This window comes from Ursus americanus, chromosome 32, assembly GCF_024610735.1.
Source record: "Ursus americanus isolate L20-20 chromosome 32, mUrsAme1.1.p, whole genome shotgun sequence".
Lineage (NCBI taxonomy): Eukaryota > Metazoa > Chordata > Mammalia > Carnivora > Ursidae > Ursus > Ursus americanus.
The window spans coordinates 17,139,830-17,161,774 of record NC_142158.1 but is presented as its reverse complement, the minus strand read 5'-3'; the positions used below and the strand labels follow the sequence as shown (position 1 = coordinate 17,161,774).

Genomic DNA, 21,945 nt, shown 5'->3' with positions numbered 1-21,945 from the left:
GAGGAAGGGGTGGAACCCAAACCGCTCTCAGCTGGGCCTTGAGAAACGGGCCTTTGCATCTTCCCTGTGCCGGCTTGGAGCTCTGCGCTGAGGCCGGGAAGGCGGCTCAGGCAACATCTCAACTCCCCTTCTTGCTTTGCTGCTGAAACCCAAATGCCGCTACCCGGCGACTCGCTCCAGGCCATTCGAACGGACTGGTGGTCAGGCATCCGTGTCTGCTCTCTCCTGTGGACAGGAACCTATGGTGAAATATTTTCAACCACAGAAGAACGGTCCATACTTTTTCTGTCCAAAGACCTTTTTTTGGCTTCACCTTTCTCTCCACAACCGTCCAAACCCAAAGCCTCTCTCTGCCCTTCCCTCTTTCCCACCTCAGTGGCTTCAGTTCTGCACCTGCACTCTTTGCACTCATGCAGAGCTGGCTGGTGTCTGGAGGGCGAAACCATGTCTTTACAATGAACTGAAATTATCAAGAGACATGCTTATGTCCCAGCCTGGGGTGCTGGGTCGGGGGGTGATGGGCAGAGGCCTGAAATAGGAACCGCTCACTGCTCGGCCCCATGGGGCTCCATTTTTCTGACCAGCTGCTAGATGGTTTGAAAAATGCCCGCATTTCCTTATTGTGGTCGTTCCTAGATTTTCAGTTTTGATATAATTGAAATAAGGTTTGTCCGAGTAAACACGGTACACATAGATAAGTTTCCTTGTTCAGGCAAGACTAAAGGTAACCAGTACTGTACGTACTTTCAAATGCTTCCCTTTTTCTTTTTAAGTTTTATTTAAGTCCTCTCTACACCCAACGTGGAGCTTGAACTTAGTCCCCGAGATCAAGAGTCACATGGTCTACTGTCAGAGCTGGCCAGGCGCCCCTGTAACTGGGTTTTTGAACGGAAGAGGGATATGTGCGTGTGGGGGTAGAAGGCAGCGGGGCAAGAGGGTGTGCAGCGCACAGCGACAGCCCCAAGTTCCCTTTCCCAGAAGCAGCCTGTCAGCCTCCACACAAGCGTGGGATCGCACATGCTTTTCTAGGAAGAAGGGGGACTGCGTAGGGGTTTGTCCTCCCTGCTCCGGGGCTGTCGTAACCCGGTCACTGAGAGCGGTTTGGGGAAAACCCAAGAGAGTTCAGTGGCAGCAAGAAGCTCTTGTGCCACGGGTGGGTGGGTGGATGTTCTGCCACGGGGTGAGCCCGAGGGCTGCTGGGAATGTCCACAATCTTGGAAAACTGTCATCCCCCCCCTGCCCCCCGCCAACAGCAAGACCGTGCATAATGTGAACACGACCAACTGAAATAGTTTTGCTATTTTAACCACAGGGCCTTGTAGAGCCGGCGTCCCGGCTGGGGCTTTCCTTCTGGGAGGCTCGGGCGCGGAGTAAAAAGCCCAGCTCTCGCCTGTGCGCTGCGCGCTGGGAGGCCAGGGTACATGCTCTTCACCCTGATTGTATTCACGGGGGACTTTCTGAGATAACAGGCTTCACCCGTGTGTGAAGTGTTTTTTACCTGCTTAGCCGAAGAAACTCGCGTGCCCTCTTCTGGGAGGGGGGCTGTGAAATCACACGCTTCATAGAGACACGGCCTCCTGTGGACCCTTGAAACCCCCCTTGAACGAGGGGTCAGTGACAACCACCCCACTCTGGGTGGGTAATTAAGGAACAGACTGACTCTTCCTCCCTCCCTTCCAGTCTGTCGTCTGTTATCTGGTTTGTTACTTGTTTTCTTTTTTTACGGAGGGAACAGCAACGGCAATGATGTCACCCCACAGGAGACACGGAGCCTGGAGATCACGAGGCTCAGTCCCGACCGGCGGCGGCGGCGAAGAGAAGCTGGCGTGTGGATTTTCTGTATCGCGCACGTCTTAACTGGTTTGTCCGAGCTTAGTAGAAGAATCAGTTAAATTGTGCTTTCGTGGTTTATTCTTCCTGTCTCCTCTGCAAACAAATTCATGAATTCATTTTTAAAAAGGCCCTTTGCCTTCATCTGGGGAGGTACCCCATGGAAATATGGATGAGCATGGCCTCTTACGAAACAAGGAGCTTTTTAAAAAAATTAATGGTGTATAATGAGCAGAACTCCCCTTTACCAAATAATAGCATTTGGGAAAGGGACTGTTTGCGTGCCCACGATGGATTAAATGTCAGACGTGTTCTTCCTCTCCGGCTTTAGGCAGCCTCCTGTTCTCTTCCTGCCTTGGCCACAGCCCCAGGTGGGACCCGTGCCGTGCCAGCGCCTGGCCCCACATGAGTTCCCTCGCAGGAAGTCATCAATATGGGCGGACGGGCTCCGGGTTGGTGGGAGTCACAGACGGGCCGTGTGCTACCTGGAGGGCTTGGAGAGACCTGGGTGTCTTTCCTGATCCGTGGTCCTCGGTGTCAGAAGAGGGCATGATACTGAAGACAGGTGACTGCGATAAGTGGCTGGCTGAGAGAGAGAGAGTCCGAGAGAGCGGCGGGGAAGCAGTTGACCTAGCAGGTTAAGAGTGAGGCTTGAGTCAGACCTGGTTTGGAAGCCGCCAGCTGTCACAAGGAATGAATAAAATCATGCGTGAAAATGGTGTAGCACAGCTGACTTATGTCGTCAGCGTGCTCTGGTTGGGAGCCGCGCGTGGTGGTATCAACAGGAAGGAAGTGCCCACACAGCCTGTTAGAAGTTGGGGGCCACGTGTCAGGTACCATAGGGCACAACTCTCTGTTCCTACTATTTGTGTTGTTTTGCACGCATGAGTACTCTGGCTTCTCACTAGAGTCCAGGGTGACCTAAGCGAGGCCTCTCATGGACTCCGTCCAAGGAAGCTTAGGTGCTCAGTCCCCGAAGCCCCTTTGTTGTCCCTGAGGTGATCACCGCAGCATGGCCCCATCATCAGCCCCCCTGCTGGGCTCCAGGGCCACAGGGACAGCTCTGGGGCCTCGCGGCAGGAGGACAAGGCAGGGGGTGGGCCACAGCAGCACCGACGCTGGTGCAGCGGGGAGTGGGATCTCACCAGAAGGGCAGGGGGGCCGGCAGACGTCAGGCAGGAGAGGGGTGTGAGCAGGTCTGCGTTTGGATAGAGGACTTCAGGCCAGCAGGGTCACAGGCAAGGAGAGCACGACTGTGATCATCCAGGCGAGAGGTGAGGCCTTAATTACAGAGCAGTGGAGTCGTGTCTAGAACTAACGGGCAGGGGTCTGTGATCAGCCGGAAGTGGAAAAAAGAAAGTGACTTCTAGGTGATGACATTCACTGGAAAAGGAAGTAAGGGGAGGAACAGGATTGGGGCAGAGGGGCAGGGTGTGAAAAATACGAAAACAAAAGTACGGGACATAACTGAGTTTGTGGAGCTTGTGAGACGTGTCAAACGTGCCAGCTAAAGCAGTTGGTAAGACCTGACTGTATGTCAGATGCTGTGCTAAGCACCTTATACAGGTTTTATTGAATCCTTGTAGGAGCCCATAAAATACGCGCCTTTATTCCCATTTTACAGATGAGAAAGCGGAGGCACAGTGTAACTTGCCCGACACCGTTAATAACGGAGTGCCAGACTTCGACCCCCGAGCTTCTGGGCTCAGTACCATGGTGTTTTTTCTTCTTTCTTTTTTATCGAAGTGTAGTCAACACACAATGATGCATTAGTTTCAGGTGTGTGACATGGTGACTGGCTAAGTCTGTGTGTTTTGCTGTGCTCACCACAAGTGTAGCTCCCCACCTGTCCCCATACAGCGCCATCATAGTACCACTGACTATATTCCCCGTGCCGAAGCTTTCATCCCTGCAGCTTACTCATTCCATACCGGGAAGCTCGTGCCTCCCACTCCCCTTCACCTATTTGCCCATCCCCCCACGCACTCCGGCAACCAGCAGTGTGTTCTCTGTATTGATGGGTCTGTTTCTGCTTTTGTCCATTTGTTTTGTTTTTTAGATTCCACATGTAAGTGACATCATATGGTCTTTGTCTTTCTCCATCAGACTAATTTCACTTAGCATAATACTCTCTGGGACCATCCATGTTGTGGCAACGGGCAGGGTCTCATTCTTTTCTGTGGCTAATACCCCACTGTACATATATACCATATTTTCCTTACCCCTTCATCTGTCAGTGCCACGGCTTGCTTCCACACCTTGGCTATTAAATGCTGCAGTAAACATGGGGGTGCACGTATCTTTTGGAATTAGTGTTTTCATTTTCTTTGGGTAAATACCCAGTAGTGGAATTACTGGATCATACAGTAGTTCTATTTTTTAAAATTTTTGAGAAGCCTCCATACTGTTTTCCACAGTGGCTGCCCCAATTTACACTCCCACCGACAGTGCATGAAGGTTCCATTGTCTCCACATCCTCGCCGACACTCGTTTCTTGTGTTTTTGATTCCAGCCATTCTGAAAAGTGTGAGGTGATATCTCATGGTGATTTTGATTTGTTTCCTGATGATTAATGATGTTGAGCCTTTTCTCATGTGTCTGTTGGACATTTGATGTCTTCTTTGGAAAAATGTCTATTCAGATCGTCTGCTTATTTTATTTTTTTAAAGATTTATTTATTAGACAGCAAGTGGGGGAGGGGCAGAGGGAGAGAGAGAATCTCAAGCAGACTCCACACTGAGCACAGAGCCCGACACTGGGCTCTATCCCAGGACCCTAAGATCATGACTAAGCTGAGATCAAGAGTTGGGCACTTACCCAACAAAGCCACCCAGGTGCCCCCCCCCCACGCTTATTATTTTTTTCCCTCTGCTTATTTTTTAATAAGCTCTTTTTTTTGGTGTTATGTAAGTTCTTTATATATTTTGGATATCAACCCCTTATTGGATTTATCATTTGCTCATATCTTCTCCCATTCAGTAGGTTGCTTTTCTTTTGTTGATGTTTCTTTGCTGTGCAAAAACTTTATATTTTGGTGCAGTTCCAATAGTTTATTTTTGCTTTTGTTTCCCTTGCCCAAGAAGACTTATCTATGAAAATGTTGCTAGGCTGATGTCAGAGATTACTGCCTGTTTTCCTCTAGGAGTTTTATGGTTTCAGGCCTTACATTTAGGTCTTTAATCCATTTCGAGTTTATTTTTGTGTATGGTGTATAAGAAAATGATCCAGTTTCATAGTTTTGCATGTAGCAGATGTTGTTCTTTGTCAGGATTGCTTTGGCTATTCGGGATCCTTTGCGGTTCTATACACATTTTAGGATTATTTTTTCTAGTTCTGGAAAAATAGTATTGGCAGTTTTCCAGATGTCAATGCATTTTCCAGATGCATTGAATCTATATATTGTTTTGGGTGGTATGGACATTTTAACAATACTCTTAATCCATGAGCATGGTATGTCTTTCCATTTATTTGTGTCTTCTTTAGTTTCTTTCACCAGTGTTTTATAGTTTAAGAGTACACCTCTTTGGTTAACTTTATTCCTAGGCACTTTATTCTTTTTGGTAAAATTGTAAATGGAATTGCTTTTCATTTATTTTAGAGAGCACGAGTGAGCATAAGCAGAGGAGCAGAGGGTGAGAGAATCTGGAGCAGACTCCGCACTGAGCGTGGAGGCTGATGCGGGGCTCGATCCCATGACCCTGAAATCATGACCTGAGCTGAAATCAAGAGTTGGACACTTAAGTGACTGAGCCACCCAGGTGCCCCAATGGAATACCTTTTTAAATTTCTACCACTTCATTTTTAGTGTATATAGAAAGGCAACAAATTTCTGTATTTTTGTATCCTGCAATTTTACTGAATTTGTGTGCTTTTACTGAATTGTGTGCTTGTGTGCTTTTCCTTGGCTTTATAGTTTTCGGTAGAGTCTGTAGGGTTTTCTGTATATAGTATATCATCTGCAAATAGTGCCAGTTTTATTTCTTCCTTACTAATTTGGATACTTGTTATTTCTTGTCTGATTCCCTGGCTAGGACTTCTAGTACTGTGTTGAATAAAAGTGGTGAGAGTGGGCGTCCTTGTCTTGTTCCTGATCTTAGAGGAAAAGCTCCCTGTTTTTCACCATTGTGTATGATGTTAGCGGTGGGTTTGTCATATGTGGCCTTTATTGTATTGAAGTATGTTCTCTCTAAATGCACTTTGTTGAGAGTTTTTTCTTTTTATCATGAATTGATGTTGAATTTTGTCAGGTGCTTTTTCTGCATCTATTGAGATGATCATATACTTTTTATCCTTTGTTTTGCTGATGTGGTGTATCATACTGATCGACTTGCAAATATTGAGCCATGTTCGTATCCCCGGAGTAAATCCCACTTGATCATGGTGAATGATTTTTTTCATGTGTTGTTTATGTGGTTTGCTAGTATTTTGTTTAGGATTTTTACAGCTATGTTCATCAGGGAAGTTGGCTTATAGTTTTGTTTTTTAAACAGTGCCTTTGGTTTTGGTATCAGGGTGATCCTGGCCTTGTAGAATATATTTGGAAGCTTTCCTTCCTCTTCTGTTTTTTGTTTTTTTTCGTTTTTAAGTAGGCTCCATGCTGGGCATGGAGCCCAACATGGGGCTTGAACTCATGACCCTGAGATTAAGACCTGAGCTTGTCAGTTGAGCATCTGACTCTCTCACCCATGTGCCCCTCCTTTCGCTTCTGGTTTTTGGAATAGAGAATAGATATTCTTTAAATGTTTTGTAGAATTCACTTGTGAATCCGTCTGGTCCTGGACTTTTGTTTGTTTGGAGTTTTTTGGTTACAGTTTAATTTTGTTACTAGTAACTGTTCTATGAAGATTTCCTATTTCTTCCTCATTTGGTTTTGAAAGATTGTATATTTCTAGGAGTTTATCCATTTCTTCTAGCTTGTCCAATTTGCTGAAATATCATGTTTTGTTGTAGTCTCTTATAATCCTTTGTATTTGTGTAGTGTTGGTTGGTTTTTTTTCATTTCTGATTTATTTTGGGTCCTCTCTCTTTTTTGATGAGTCTGGCTAAAGGTTTATCAATTTTGTTTATCTTTCCAAAGAACCAGCTCTTGATCTCCTTGATCTTTTTTATTTTTTTAGTCTTTATTTCTGCTCTGATCTTACTTCTTCTAACTTTGGGTTTTGTTTGTTCTTTTTCTAGTTCTTTTAGGTGTAAGTTTAGATTAAAATTTTTCTTGTTTCTTGAGGTAAGCCTAGGCTGCTACAAATTCTCCTCTTAGATCTGTTTTCACTGCATCCCAAAGATTTTGGACTGTTGTTTTCATTTTCATTTGTCTCCATGTATTTTATTTCCTCTTTCATGTCTTCATTGACCCACTTAGTAGCATGTTGTTTAGCCTCCATGTTTGTGTTTTTTTCCAGGTTTTTTTGGTAATCAATTTCTAGTTTTATACTGTTCTGGTTGGAAAAGGTGCAAGATATAATTTCAATCTTATTAAATTTATTGGGACTTGTTTTGTGACCTAACATGTGATCTGTCCTAGAGAAAGTTCCATGTACACTTGAAAAAAATGTGTTGTTGAAAGACACTCTTCCCTTACTGATTTTCTACCTGGATGGTCTGTCCGTTGACGTCAGTGAGGTGTTAAAGTCCTCTACTATTACTGCATTACTGTCCGTTTCTTCCTTTATGTTTGTTAATACTTGCTTTATGGATTTAGGTGCTCTGGCGTTGGGTACGTAAATGTTCACAATTGTTGTATATCCTCTTTCTGGACTGATCCCCTTATCGTGAAATAATGCCCTTTGTCTCATTACAGTCTTTGTTTAAAGTCTATTTTGTCTGATATAAGGATTGCTACCTGGCTTCTTTCCCCCGCTTCCATTTGTGTAGAATGTCTTTTTCCATCCCTTTGCTTTCAGTCTGTGTCTTCAGATCCGATGTCTCTTGTAGGCAGCATATAGACGGGTCTTGTTTTTTCATCCATTCTGCCATTCTGTGTCTTGATTGGAGCATGTAGACCATTTACATTTAAAGTAATTATTGATAGGTATTTGTTGCCATTTTGTTGTCTTCTGGATGTTTTTGTAGTTCTTCTCTTGCTCTCTTGTGATTGATGATTCTCTTGTTGTTATGCTTGGTTTTCTTTGGCTTTATTTTTTATTATAGGTTTTTAGTGTGTGGTTACCATAAGGTTCATATAAACCTCACATATGGTTCGCATATAGTCCTACTTCATCCTAAATATATGTCAGTCTGTAGTAAGTTGGTGGTCACTTAAGTTTGAATGTATTCTAAAAGAACTGTATTTTTACTCCCTCCTCCACAGTTTGTATGTGTATTTTACATTTTTTAAAATTTTGTGATTACCCTTAATTTTTTTAGTTAATTGATTTTAATACTTCTGTCTTTAACTTCACACTAGCTTTATCAGTGATTGCTCTGCTACCTTTACCGTATGTCTGCTTTTACTCATGACGTTTTTTCCTTTTACAATTTTCTTCTAATTATGGCCTTTTCTTTTCCACTTAAAGAGTTTCCTTTAAAATTTCTTATAAGGCTGGTTTAGTGATGATGAACTCCTTCAACTTTTTTTTTTCTCTTTTTTGGTCTGGGAAACTCCTTCAATTTTGAATGATAATCTTTTTTTTTTTTTTCTTTTTAAGCATTGGTTTCAGGGGGCTTTATTTCAGATTTCAGAGATTTATTTTTTTTAAAGATTTAATTAATTAATTAATTAATTAATTAATTAATTTTACAAAGAAAGAGCCAGTGAGAGAGGGAACACAAGAAAGGGGAGTGTGCGAGGGAGAAGCAGGCTTCCTGCCAAGCAGGGAGCCTGATGCAGGGCTTGATCCCAGGACTCTGGGATCACGCCCTGAGCCGAAGGCAGACGCTTAACGACTGAGCCACCCAGGCGCCCCTCTGAATGATAATCTTGCTGTGTAGAGTATTCTTGGTTGTAGGTTTTTTTCTTTTAGCAGTTTGAATATATCATGCCACTCGCTGCTGGCCTGCAAAGTTTCTTTCTGCTGAAAGATCAGCAGATAGTCATATAGGGTTTCCTTTGTGCGTATCTTGTTACTTCTCTCTTGCTGCTTTTAAATTTCTCTAATTTTTAATCTTTGGCATTTTAATTATTCTGTGTTGTGGTATGGACTTGCTTGTGTTCATCTTGTTTGGAACTCTCTGTGCTTCCTGAATCTGGAGGTCTGTTTCCTTCCCCACTTTAGGGAAATTTTCAGCTGTTATTCCTTCAAACAAGTTTTCTGCCCCTTTCTCTTCCCTCCTCCTTCTGGAACCCTCGTAATGCCAATGTTTGTTTGTTGGACATGTTGTCCAAGAGACCCCCTAGCCTATCCTCATTTTAAAGTTCTTTATTTTTGCTGTTCAGCTTGTGTGCTTTTCATCACCCTGTCCTCCAGACTGCTGATGTTCTGCCTCCTTTAATCGATTGTTGATTCCCTCTAGTGTGTTTTTTATTTCAGTTATTGTGTTCTTCAATTCTGGTTCTTTTTCATATTTTCTTTCTCCTTGTTGAAGTTTTCACTAAATTCATCCACTTTTCTTTCCAGTCCTGTGAGCATCTCAGTGACCATTACATCAAACTCGTTATCAGGTACATTGATTAGTTTCATTTCCTTCTCTTTTTTCTGAGGTTTTATCTTGTTCTTTTGTTTGGAGCATATTCCTCTGTCTTCTCATTTTGCTTGACTTTGTGTTCATTTATATGAATTATGGGGAGCAGCTACTTCTCCTCAATTTGAAGAAATGGTTTTATGTGTGGTCATCCCCTGTGTAGACTATGTGTGTGCCTGGTGACTTTGGTTGGCTAGAGCAGTGATTGGCATGGGCTGGGGGGGTCCCAGGACAGTGCTTGAGCTGCCCTGCTGGAATGGCCTGAGCCGAAGTGGGCATGAGCTGGGGTGTCCCATGATGTTCCATGCACGGGGCACCTTGATGGGGCAGCAGGAGCCAAGGTGGGCACAAACCAGGGGGTGCTGGGGTGCTCCATGTAGATGGTGCTCTGGCGAGCAGCTGAAGCTTGCAGTGGGATGTGGGCTGAAGGAGCCCAGAGTGCTTTGCATGGGGGGTGCCCTAGCCAAGGCAGGCACAGCCTGAGGGTCCTCGGGGGCTCCATACAGGGTGTGACCTGATGGGCCGGGAGGTCCCAGGGTGTTCTGCTACAGCAGCACCGTATGTCCCTAACATCTATGCTGTACTGCTGCTTTGTGCCATTTGGAAACCCAGGCCAGGAGCTCAGGGTAGATCTGAGCTGTTGCTATAGATATGTGGTTCATCTGAGGCCAGGGGAGTGCTAAGGATGTGAAGAGAGCCAGTTAGTGTTTCTGGTGTTAAACCTTTCCTTTTGCTTACTTGTCAGGTATAAGCTCATCCCTGATGCAGCCCCAAAGGTGGGGTGCTGTAGAGGACAACCTAAGCATCACTGCTCAAGGTCCACAGGCCCCCCGGGGTGCTTTGCCCAGAGGAAGGGGGAAGGCAGGACAGCATAGGGTAGTCTGGTTGATGGCAGCCTCAGGATGAGCCCCCACGAAGGCACATGCGAGAGGAGGCAGCGCCCACTGCCAACGAGCCCTCCAAGAGGGCCATCTAAGGCAAGGAGGGGTAGCAGGCATGCATGTCAGACTTGTGGCTGGTCTGAAGGAGAGGAATCCAAACTGTTCTCCTAAAGATTGCCCTGGCAGGACTCCTCTAAAGCTTACTCTTTCCTAAGGGCTTAGTGTCTTACAATTCAGTTAAGTCCAAGTCCTAGAAAGCTGATGCCCCAAAGGCTAGCCAGGACATCTGTGTTCCCATTTGCCAGGTGAGAAAGTTGAGGCCCAGAGAAGTGACTCGGTCAAATTTTTGTTGTGACACAGCCACCGCTTGTCTGTCCTAGGATGACGAAACAGATCTGACAGACGGACACACTGGCCGCCTCTACCTATTGGGGATGGGTAGCCATGACCTTTGTTTACTTCGGAAAGGGCTCCCTCGGGATGATGGTCAGTTTCCTTCCCTCTTGCAGGGCCGAGTCTTTTCTTTAGAGGTCTGTCACTCCCCTGGGTATCTGTAGCCTGTTCTGCCGCTGAGATGTATTAAAGTCCTGTTCTGCTCTGCGGGTGAGCAGAGGGCAGCATGGGGGCGAAGCGCTCAGCCTGAAACCTGGAAACCTTTCTGTAGCCACTCGCCCACTCTGCTGTCACTAGTCCTGCTCCAGGAGCCCCTCCGCCAGCACAGGTGAGAGCGTGTGCCCTCTGACGCGGCGCGGCACAAGGTAACTGCCAACGGGGGCTTGTGGCCGCTGCTCAGCACGGGAACGAGCAGCGCCTGTGCTCATTCCGATCTGCGGCCGCAGACTCCCAGGTGAAGGCAAAGCAGCTCCTTTGTCCTCCCGCCCCTGCTACTGAGCAGCAGGCCTTCTGGACCGGCAGCGCCAGCGTGGCCTGAGCGCTAGCTAGACACGCAGAGACCGCAGGCCCACCAGACTTCCTGAGTTGACAGCTGCGCGTCAGGACCTCCATCGTGATTCCTAGGAACGGCACGGGGGGGCAGGACCGCCGTCGGCCCTGCTTCCCCACAGCCACCTGCTTCCACGGCCTGACCCAGCAGAAGACGGCCAGTAACCTCACCCACCTACAACGCAGCCAGCAAGCACTGAAGCCCCTCTTGCTCCCCCCAGAACCTTCGAAAAGACAAGTTAGGACCAGAAAGTTAAGTTGCATTCTTAGCTTTCCAGGGCAAATACTCAAGACTTCTCCTGGAGACAGAGGTAAGTCCTCAAAAGCAAAGTAGTTTGGGGCCTTTGCTTTGGGGCAGTGACGCCCACTGCTGCTGTACAGCCAGCTGTCTGATACGGGATATTAAAGAGATGACTCGGATGGATTTAACAAGGTAATTTATATTCATTATTCCCAGATTATTCAAGGACAGGTGGTTGGCCGCTACATTTTCGAAAGTCCTAGAAAGCTAATTTATGTGCAGCCATCCTTCCCCCCAATAATACCTGATACATGAGGTGGTTTTCTGTCTCCATAACTCCTACTGTTTGCTGATGAGCTGACCTGCCTTCCTCCCAAACCCTGTCCTCAGCCAGACTGTTTTCAGCGGGGATAAAATACACAAGAGTCAAGGAAATGGTTTTTTTTAGACTTTTTTTTTTGGTTTGTTTTTAAAGAAACTGCATACATCATCAGAGACAAACAATAATTTAAATACCATGCAGTTTCTGTATGTACAAAACCTAGGCCATAGAGATCCAGTTTAATTTGTATTCTATTTACATTGTCTTCCTCATACAGCCATCATCTGTTAAATTAGAACACAGGAGAGCGCTCCGATACAAAGACAAACTATGTACAGACACCCGGGAAGCAACTGGAAAAGCTACTGGTTTGGGGATTAACAGACAGATGGGAAGAAAAGTCATCTAAGGTGACCTCCACCCACCGCTGTGCACAGGGAGAGCCTGACATCCCATTCATCGAAGCACACACCACGATATTCATTCGGCAAATATAAATACACGTTCATAAGCGGGAGAAAAATAAACTCAGGCTTTTATCACATCTACCATCACGTTGTTTGGTTTCTCTAATTTGACATAAAGGCTGAAGTTTTAAAAGTCTCACAGGGCTTTGAGGGCCTTTGGAGAGGAACAGATCAGCAATTTTGAAAGAGCAAGTAGGCCGACGGCAGTCCCTTCCGTCACAGGTGGTGGGGGGAGGTTGGGGCAATGTCTGATTTTGAGAGGGAAACCTTAGATTTGAGGAATTTCACATTTCTCCTCTCACGCTAATCCGAATGACGAAAGGCTCCGCTGGGAATGCATATGCACAAGACCTTTGAGAACTGCGGCTTTTTCAGAAAAGGAATGCATCGTAAACCACCTAGCCTGTCTCACCTTTTTATTTTTTTTAAGTAACATCTTCCAGTTGTCCTAATAATATGGCAAAAAAAAATTTGGATAGATTTCTATAAAGACCTCAAGATTTCACGGAAGGAAAAAGCAGAGGCCCCATGCTGTGGTCCACTGAGGGTGCTGAGCCCCCTAAACTGGGCTGAGCTAGCCCACCTGGATGGTGAGTGCCATCTCGGGCACGGGAAGTTCACCCCTAATTCCTGCAACTGACTTCTCAGAAAGGGCGCTCTGCAAGAAGTGGAAATTGTGTTCCCTGCCTTCCGTGCTCAGGGCGGACTGCCACAGTCGGGCACTTCGGGCAGGATATCTGGGCGGCTGGCTGGCTGGCTGCAGGGAAACCGATTTGGACGTCACGTTCCCAGGGCCTCAGAGGCCCGAGAAGCCAGCAGAGAAGCCGTTGGCCTTCAAAGGAGGAGTCCAGGCCACGGAAGGCGTTCTCTCTGGACTCGCTCCTGGGCCCGGGCAAGGCCCGACCATCACACCAGAGCCCTGGGAGCCGCACGAGGCCAGCTGGGAGTTCCAGAATCCTGGCAAGGCAGGCACCTTTGCCTGGAACACATGCCTGCCGTCAAAAAGTCCAACGAAAGAGCCCGACCTCTTTCGTCCTACCATTAGCACATTCAAACGTCAGTAAGCCTTTCGGGAAGACTGTGTTTACAGCCACAGTAAGATCCCGACCATGTTTTCCCTGAACAATACCTTCCCACGGCAGTTAACTATTCAGATTCCACATTCAAAGAGAAAAGCATCTAGTGACGGCGCCCTCGTGGGGCGGGGCAGCGGCGGGCTCGGCTCTGCAAAGGCTCGTGGGCACCGCCTCAAGAACTGCCCTGCACTCCCCCCAAAACTGGCGCAGCTCCTGCCTTAGTGCTGGCTGGAGGGGCCGTGAAGGCCTGCGGAAATGACACGGCCTCCGTGTGAGTGTGCGTCCCCGGAGTTAACGCTGCCCGCACGTTTTGGGGTGGGAACTGGGGAACTCCTTTTTGTGAAGGCCAGTCTGGCACCTTCTAACTCTCGGGCGCATGGTGGCGGGGAGCGAGCCATTACCTGGAGAAACGGCAGTAACCGTGCGACGGCTCCAGAAGGCCAGGCAGAGTGGTGGGACTGAGGGCCCTACGAGCTCTGGTAGGAAGGAAAACCAAGGAAGCTGCAAGGGGTCTTGTTAAGATAGTCGTTAGGGTTTGGGGGCTGTCCTTCCTCTCCCTGCACATCCTGTCCTTGGTGTCCCTCTGTCAAAAGAACACTGCCTTTCTGGGGTCCCAAGTGAATGGGACAGGGAGAGAGACCCCTTCGATCGGCCTTACCAGCACCACGAGGGAGAGGAAGGTGTCTCTCCGGCCAGGAGTGGGAAGGTACAGCGTGGGCAGGCGCGGCTGGTGTTTGCACGATTCCGGCATCTGCCGAACCCTGAAGCTCCTCCACAGCAACTCTTCAGTGCAAAGAAAGGAGACTAGAAGGCCATCGAGTGGTTCTGAGTACCAGTCCTTCCGTGACCGGACGGCCAGTCTGCCAGGGACTGGTCTCTGGCTTGCATGCATTGGTCCTAAACTGAGAGGCTGTTTTCAGCTTCCAGGCCGCACGGTCACCGGCCCCGGGGTGCGTGGAGAAAATGAAGAACAGCAGCCAAGCAGTGTCCTTACCCCAGCCTTTCTGTCCTCAACAGGGTCCTTACGCTCAGACGCACCAACGCCACAGGATTACCACGGCAGTGGCCGTGTGCATAAGATCCCCCATGGCATTTGGCTTTTCTGACCCACATGGGTGGATTCTTTTGAACCGAGCAAATGACTGCTTTCCCCTCCTACACCAGAGCTCCCTGGAAGGCAGCTCAGCTCCGTCCGCGGGGGCAGGACAGGCGCTCGGGGCCGGCCTTCCACACCTGGAGCACACGCAGGTCAGGGCCGACGGTCAACCACAGGCTCCCCCAGAAAAGCATCTTCCTTCCTGTTCACCATATGGACGACGGCTGAAGGGAGAGCAAGGGCAGGGGCAACCGAGGACAGTGCTCCCTCTCAGCGTCCTCCTCAGAGGCCCCTGAGCCGGACGCCACACCTACAGCCAGTGTGTCTGGCCAAGTCTAGAAGGCCCACCCGACCATTTGCTTTGCACAGTCCATTCCAGGCCAGACCCACCGCCTCGGTTTCTTTGGACCCAGGTGACACACACTTTAGGGGAGAGGTTCGCTGGGGCCTCAATGAGCCTAAGGCAGGCTGGCCTGCCGGGCCTGGCTGGAGAGGCCCAGGCCACTCTGGGCGCCGGGGAGTCTTCCGTCCGGCCCGCCGGTGCCCTCGGCGTCCGCGGCAGCGCCAGCAGCTCTGGCCGTGGAGCGGTGACCATCGCGTTTTCGCAAAGAGAATCGTGATCATGTCTCCTTTTATTTCTCTTCTTCTTCTTTTTAAAAAAAGGCAGTTCAGAAGATTTACATCATAATGGGGAAGTGAATAAATACCAGCACTTATGGTTCTTATAAATTTATGTTTTGAAGACAGCATAGCACTCAAGAGGAATTTGACTGTTAAGGTCGGTGAAACCTAGGAAAACAAATAATTACATCAGGACCGGGGGCTCTTAAAGGTGCCAGATTCCCTGTTGCTGAGGAGTGCTGGGCTGAACCGAAGGCACAGGCCCACAGCGCTCCCTGTCCTCCAGCCCCACGGAATTCACCTTCGATTCTGGAGTGGCTTACTCTGGAGCTGCCGGGGGCCACCCTGGACAGCCCTGCCGGCTCTCGGCCTGGACGCCGCAGCCAGGGGGAGCGCCCAACCTGCGTCTCTGAGGCCAAGCCCCACAGAGCCGGTACGTCCTGGTTCTCTAAAATGGTTACTGTTTAGTACGAGTCACAAGAATTAAGTCGATGACTCTGTCGCTAGCCAGCCACGGGACCTTCCATCAGGCCCTCAAATCTCTCTGCGCTTTAATTTCTCCAAAGGTGGCCACGGGGACACGGAATCACAGGGGCGAACCCACCTCGGAAGCGCCACGTGGATTTGGTATTTTGGCCTAGGTTTGGCTCGGCCTGACTGGTTATAAACTGTCAACGGTCTTTTCTTCTCAGCTTAAGTTTCCATAAAAACCCACTCTGGCATTATTGGTGGTCGGCACTTATCAGATCTTGAATCAGATCTTCTGTTTGGATAATTTAAACACTAGGGCTTTCAGAAGACCCTTTTAGCCTGGGCTGTAGTGCTTCCTCCCCAAGCCTCAGTCACTGCAGGGGATCTTCATGCTGACCTTTCACCTTCTCCCCCAGCACACCTGCCACACCACCTGCGACCTAGCCACAGGTGGGAGAGTTTTCGTCTGGAAGCAAATATTACAGTGTGAGCGGAAAAAAGGGGAAAAGAACCCCTCGATACACTAACCTTGTTAAATGTCTACTCAATTCATGAACTTCCATTTCAGTGCTTTTAAATTCATTGAGCTCCTTTCGAATGGCAGCCTGGAATGAAGAGAAGCCCGTGAGTACGCGGAAGAGGCAGACGGAGGGAGTTCACCTTTTGTTTCTGTTTTCTTTGACAAAGCCATATGACAAAGTACGGAAAATGAATTCTTTCACTGCGAGGGAAAAAAATCACCCAGAACCTACTAAGAATCCCCCTCCTGCTAAAATGTAAATTGCAAATGGCGAGATCTGGCATATTGCCCAAAGTGTCGTCTTCCTCTCTTCATGGAGTGTGGCCATCTAGGGAGCCAGAGCCCATGCAGATCTGCCCCACACTCCTGGGGTCTTGAGGGCACATTTAAATGTCAACCTCTCACCTTCCTTAGCTGCCCACAAGCATGGTGATGCCTCCAGGTGGATACTTCTAGAAGGTGTGGGTCAAATTCCTCAATCAAAGTAAGGGAATGGGTGATCACCCCCCCCCCCCTTAGATTTATGAAGCCCTCACTCGTTTACAGCTCTGTTGACTCTGAGGTGATCTATGATCTATCCATCAAGGCCATGGGCTATGTGTGAGAGGCCTCCTCCTTCCAGCACTGCCCACAGGGATGAGCTGCGGTGGAGGGGAGGGCCGGGCATCAGACTGCCAGGACTGGTGAGGAGGGAGTGGGACAGAAGTTCTGGCACTGGAGAAAATCTCACTTCTTCCCCAGGGGCTGAAATTCTTTAGGTAGAATCAGCGGGGCTCCCCCCCAGAAAACGCCCAAAGTGCCTGTTTATCAGCCTCGGCACCACTTCCTGTTCTGCCGAAGCAGCCTGTGAGGAACTAGAAAGTTCCCTCCCTGCCTGCTACGCACAACTTCAGCACGCGTGTGTGGAGACATGCTGTACTTTCCCTCAACTTCTGCTGATCCCCATCCTCGGTCAGCAAGCATGCTGCAGTCAGAATGTGAACCAAAGGCAACAAGGACCAAGGCCCCTTCCTCCATTCCCATTTACATGACACAACTGCCTGGGGACTGGGTCTTTGGGGTCTGTGTGTGTGACTAGTAGACAGTGGGGCCAGTCCCTGGGGTCACTCACCACAGATGGCTGCACAGGGAAAAGAGGAGTGCTATGTTTAAAAGGAGGGCAGAGGCTTCCATTCATCAGGACCTGTGTGGTGGACCCACCATGCGGGAAGCCCTTCTGGAAAGTCTGCCTCTGATCCCATCATTCCCACCCAAGTGTAGCAGCTTCCCTGCGTTCACGCTCCCTGAGATTGGTCAGACCAGAGTCTCGCTGCAGATGACCTCACCACTTTTATAAGAAAGCCACTGGCCCTGGGAATTCATGGGGTGACGGCAGGACTCTTCAAGAGAAGGTCCCAGTGTCTCCCCAATGTCACCTGCACATTGGATGTAGTCATTAATTTAGACATTTTTTTTTTAAAGGCCCTGAGCTCCCCAGTCCCTCTTGATGATTGGACTAGAGTCTCAAAGGATTCTGTAGCAGAGGTTCGGCCTGCTACAGGGTCTAGCGGACGGGTAAGAACGAGGTCTCCCTCCCAGCGTGGAGCCCAGTGCAGGGCCCACACCCACCACCCCGAGATCAAGACCTGAGCTAAGAGTCAGACACCTAACCGACAGCCTCCCAGACGCCCCAAGAACGATGCATCTTTTTGCCTCCCTTCTTTTGCCTCCCGGCATTTCCTAGAAAACAAGCTCAATTTCAGATCATTGTTTTCCAAATGGATGAGGGGCTGGTGTAGTGAGGCAGGTTTCGCCCTCTCTGTGATGCTTCTCGTCTACCATCAGGTTATAAGAACTGCAGACACAGTGAGTTTGTCTCTTTTGGTTGTGTGAATCCTCTCGGGTGAAGGGGACAGCGTCCTCTTCCCTGAAGGTCTGCACGGAGCCTGCAGCCCGGCGCTCGTGGACCCCTCTGGGCCCAGCCTCCCATGCTCTCTCTCCTCCCGCTGCTGTGCAGCCTGATTTTATGTGACTGCGTGGGCCTTCGCGAGGGCGGTGAAGAGCCAGCTGGGCGACCTCTCTGCAGAGGCGGCCTGGGGGCGGAGGCGGGACGCAGCTGCCGCTGCTCAGCGCTGTTGCACCGAGGCCCCCCCCCCCGCCCCCCTGCTTACTTTGTCCGCAGCGGTGAGGCGGGTCCACGGCTTGTCGGCCCTGCGGTCATAGTCCTGAGCGTCAGCCACCTCCACGTAGTCGCTGAAACGGATGAGGATCTTTCTTTCTCTAAGTTCTTCCACCGTGGGTCTTTGGCTGAGCTGCAGGGAGGGAGCGCAGGTGAGATGCCGGTCAGTCCGCGAGCTTCCAGGTGGGGACGAGGAGAGGCCGCCAACGCAACGCGTCCCAACGAGAGGGAGGGAGGGACGGCCCCGGCTGGGGAGCTAGGGCCTCTGACTCCTGGACCTGGGCCTTTTCCAGAACTCCAGGACAGACACAGCGTTACTATCCCCGCAGCTATCTACCGGCTCATCCGGATAGACAGCCAGGCTGTCTCCGCCTTAACGACCGCGCAGAGCCTCCCTACGAGCCGCGCGTCCGTCTGTGCGGGTGTGGGTTTTCCCACACCTGTGCCCCTTCTCCCAGCGGGTGACAGGCACCTGACACCACACTTCTGTCTCATTTTGGTTTTGTAAATCCATGACCATGTGTCAAATGGAGTGTGCTCTGCAGGATGGGTTTGTAAGTCATTTTACACACGTGTGTGTGTTTTAGGAAAGGTGTGTGTGCAAACAACAGGCAAGTTCAGGGGGATGCGGGAATGATGCAGGAGGTCCGAGGGGACCCTGCTCCTCCAGAAGTTCAGATGAAAAGCCGGTCCACACATGCGGAGCGAGGCTGGCTCTGCGCCAGGGAAGCCGGGGGACAGGCCCACGGGATGGGTCTGCGGGGAAGGGGTGCGACAGGTAGGAGGGGAGCTCATAGTGACTTAACCGCCTCCCCGTCCTAGTCACTACACCCTTCCTTTGTACTTGAACAGCACAAGGCTGACGTTTCTATGATCATTTCCTGCCTCTAGGTTTATTTCTTTAGGAGGCTGTCCATTCAGGTTTAACCGGTGTTATTTAAAAGCAATATTTCCTCTAAGCCCTAGACTGTATTTACTTCTATTAGATAGAAAATGCAGGCAGATAACAATCTCACCGCAAAGGCCTATCAAACCCACGCACACAAGGGACTCCAAAGCACCCCGGCTGTTTTCGCTCTGTTTCCTGCAGCTGCCCTAGACCCCCGGCTGCTCCGGAGTGCCCCCCAGCTTGCTGCCAGCTGGCCGGCCGCAGACAAGCCCAGTCACAGGACGGCCCGCTGGTAACCGGCAGAGTGCAGCTGGTACTGCGAGGCTCCAGGTAAGACCAGAGCAGCCGGCAGCTCCCTGCTGGCCAGCGGTGGGGAGGTCTGGGGAGCAGAGGCCCCGTGGGCTGTGGCACCGGCCCGTTTGCCCAGATAACGTGCAGCTTCCCGTCGAAGCAGTTCCAGTCTCCGCCGAGGCAGCCCTGGCTTTCCTGGGACAGGCCCTCCGGCAGCAGTGCGGGCCTGTCGCAGGAAACCACAGGTCCCCCAGGCTTTATGGGTTGCTGTGAACGAAAGCGGCAGCCCGTCCTGACTCGAAAATGTGTTCTCTAAAATGTGAGTTCAGGGAGCTTTTGCACTGTCATGAAAGGACATACGAACATTTACTGTTTCCATATCCCCCCCGCTATGTAAGGACTCCCACTCGAAATCCCTAGTATTTCTTAGGACTGGCAAGATTTACCACAGGGTGCTGGACAAACTGAATTTCTAAGTGCACCATGACCAGAGCAAGGCTAAGCCTGGAATTTCTAGCTGTTATTTCTGGAAATCGTGACCTGGATACTTTACTAATAGACTTGATGGCAGAGTCCGGAGTGAACAGAAAACGAAATGTTAGATCTAAAGGTCAGGGACTATTTTTTCATGCCTGAATCCCATGGAGACTAGACAGCGTCTCTCAAATCAATAAGGCGCTCCAAGGGAGGGAGGGAGTGAGGAAGGCACCAACTTCCTCCAGGGGCAGTGTCTCAGGCAGCGTGGAAGCCACTAACCAGTGTCCCCCCGGGACGCTCCCCTGGGAGCACAGGCTCGTGCCCTGGCTCCTTGTGCCCAGAGGGGCCTCTGGCTAGTGGCCGATGTAGCTCTTGGGGCGCATGAACCTGGGGTCCCTCCTCAGAGGGTGAGGAAATGATCTTTGTGGCCAAAGCCAGGTTTCTGGGCTGGTGGGCTGGCAGAAAGGGTAGCGAGCAGGGGCTGGTAGCCTTACGGTTTCATCTACGGCAGAAATACCATTTGCAACCGAATACTGAAGAGTAAATTACTTGAGCCCCAAATCCCACTATGAATACAACTTGACCCAAGTGCATGTCCCCTGCTCCCCTCCGTCTTTCCCTCCCTCCTTCCTTCTTCCCATCCATCCAGTGACCTAGCATTTTTTTTTTTTTTTGAAAGGGGGAGGCCGGCATTTCTTAAAAGATGGAACATATCATTTTTCTCAATTTGGCTGAAGAGAAAGACTGGTCTGCTGCTATCAGCATCAGCTCCTGGGGTTCATTTTTCTCATGAGCACATTAAAAGTAAAAGGAACTGTACTGAAGAACTCCTCAGGCTGCTATAACCGAAAAGCAGCTACCACCACTGGCATCCGGTCTCCTGCGCTCAAGGCTCCAGAGGGAAGGAACCGCTCAGGGCCCCGAGGCCACACGGAATCCCTTACCTGCTGCCAGGCTCCCATCTCTGCGGCAGAAACACAGCTGAAAGGTCCTTCCAGCCTCGCCCTTAAGAACAGTTCTCCCTGCCCTGAAACTCATTACGTCCCAGTCCCCAAGCCAGGGGAGGGCAGGCGCTGAATTTCGCCGGCAGTGTTCCTACCGGGGAGGAAGAGGAGCCAGTCCTCCTGTCTCGGAGCCCTGCAAAAACGAGGGGCTCTCTGGGGGCACCTATCCCTAGCAGCACCCACCCTCAGGGAGATGGGGGGGCGGGAACCCCCTCCCTGCCCTGCTGCCAAATGATGCCATCAGCTGAGTTTCCGTAAGAACGAAATGTATGCTGCCATATTGTCCTATTACAAGTTTTTAGCAAGAAACCCCTCAAATTTAGGAGAATTTCTGGGCCCAGCAATCAACCCCAATGAACCTGATGAAAATTCAATCTAAATTTTTTTTTTTCCTAAGTCTAGACCTTTCTGTGTCAGAAAGGAGGGGTTGTCACCAGCCTCTCTGGATAGCCTGTCATTTCAAGGACACACGTAAAACAAGCCCGTGCCTCTTCCCCAGGCCCCCACACTACTTAGGCTGGGAAGAGGGATGCCCTGCGTGCAAAGACTGGCTGCTCTGAGGGACTTAGAGAAGCAGACCGTGACTTGGGTGAGGGCACTGGGATGAAGTGGGGCCACTTAGCTCTCCCGTGAGGTCCCCACAAGGGGGCCGCCAGCCCGTCATCCGGCCCTTCAGGCATAACTGGGGCGGCACCTGCTTGTCACCAGCTGTCTGGGACGCTCCAAGGGAGAGAAAGCCCAAGAGACACAAATCAGCACCCTTATAACTGGTGTGCGGTTTTAGGACCTCTGAATTTCTTCCTTTACATAATATTTCTAGGGGGAGAAATCCATTAATAAACCTTTAAAAATTAATTTTAATGGGTCTCTTAACTGTCTCTAAGATTTGAGTATCTTTCTTTCAAGATGGTCACTGTAGGAGGCTGATTACAAACACTGTAGTCAGAGAGAATACAGTATTATTTCTTGTGTGCTATCAATTAATTAATACTTGTCCACATCATCCAAGAAAAGCCTCCAATAAGAGTCTGTCATTAGGCCA

At 49.6% G+C, this 21,945-nt stretch overlaps 1 protein-coding gene across 10 annotated transcripts in view; it reads right to left on the bottom strand.

Moving 5' to 3' along the window:
* Positions 1–12,509: 12,509 nt before the first annotated feature.
* PHACTR1 (phosphatase and actin regulator 1) overlaps positions 12,510–21,945 on the bottom strand; it is a 528,218-nt gene continuing 518,782 nt past the window's right edge. For all 10 annotated transcript variants that reach the window (XM_087858043.1, XM_087858044.1, XM_045811543.2 and 7 more), the window contains 3 exons: positions 18,235–18,375; positions 16,093–16,169; positions 12,510–15,261 (listed from right to left, as the gene is read on the bottom strand). In XM_087858043.1, the coding sequence (XP_087714169.1) occupies positions 15,246–15,261; positions 16,093–16,169; positions 18,235–18,375 (234 nt within the window). In that variant the 3' untranslated portion in view covers positions 12,510–15,245. The remainder of the gene's footprint in view (positions 15,262–16,092; positions 16,170–18,234; positions 18,376–21,945) is intronic.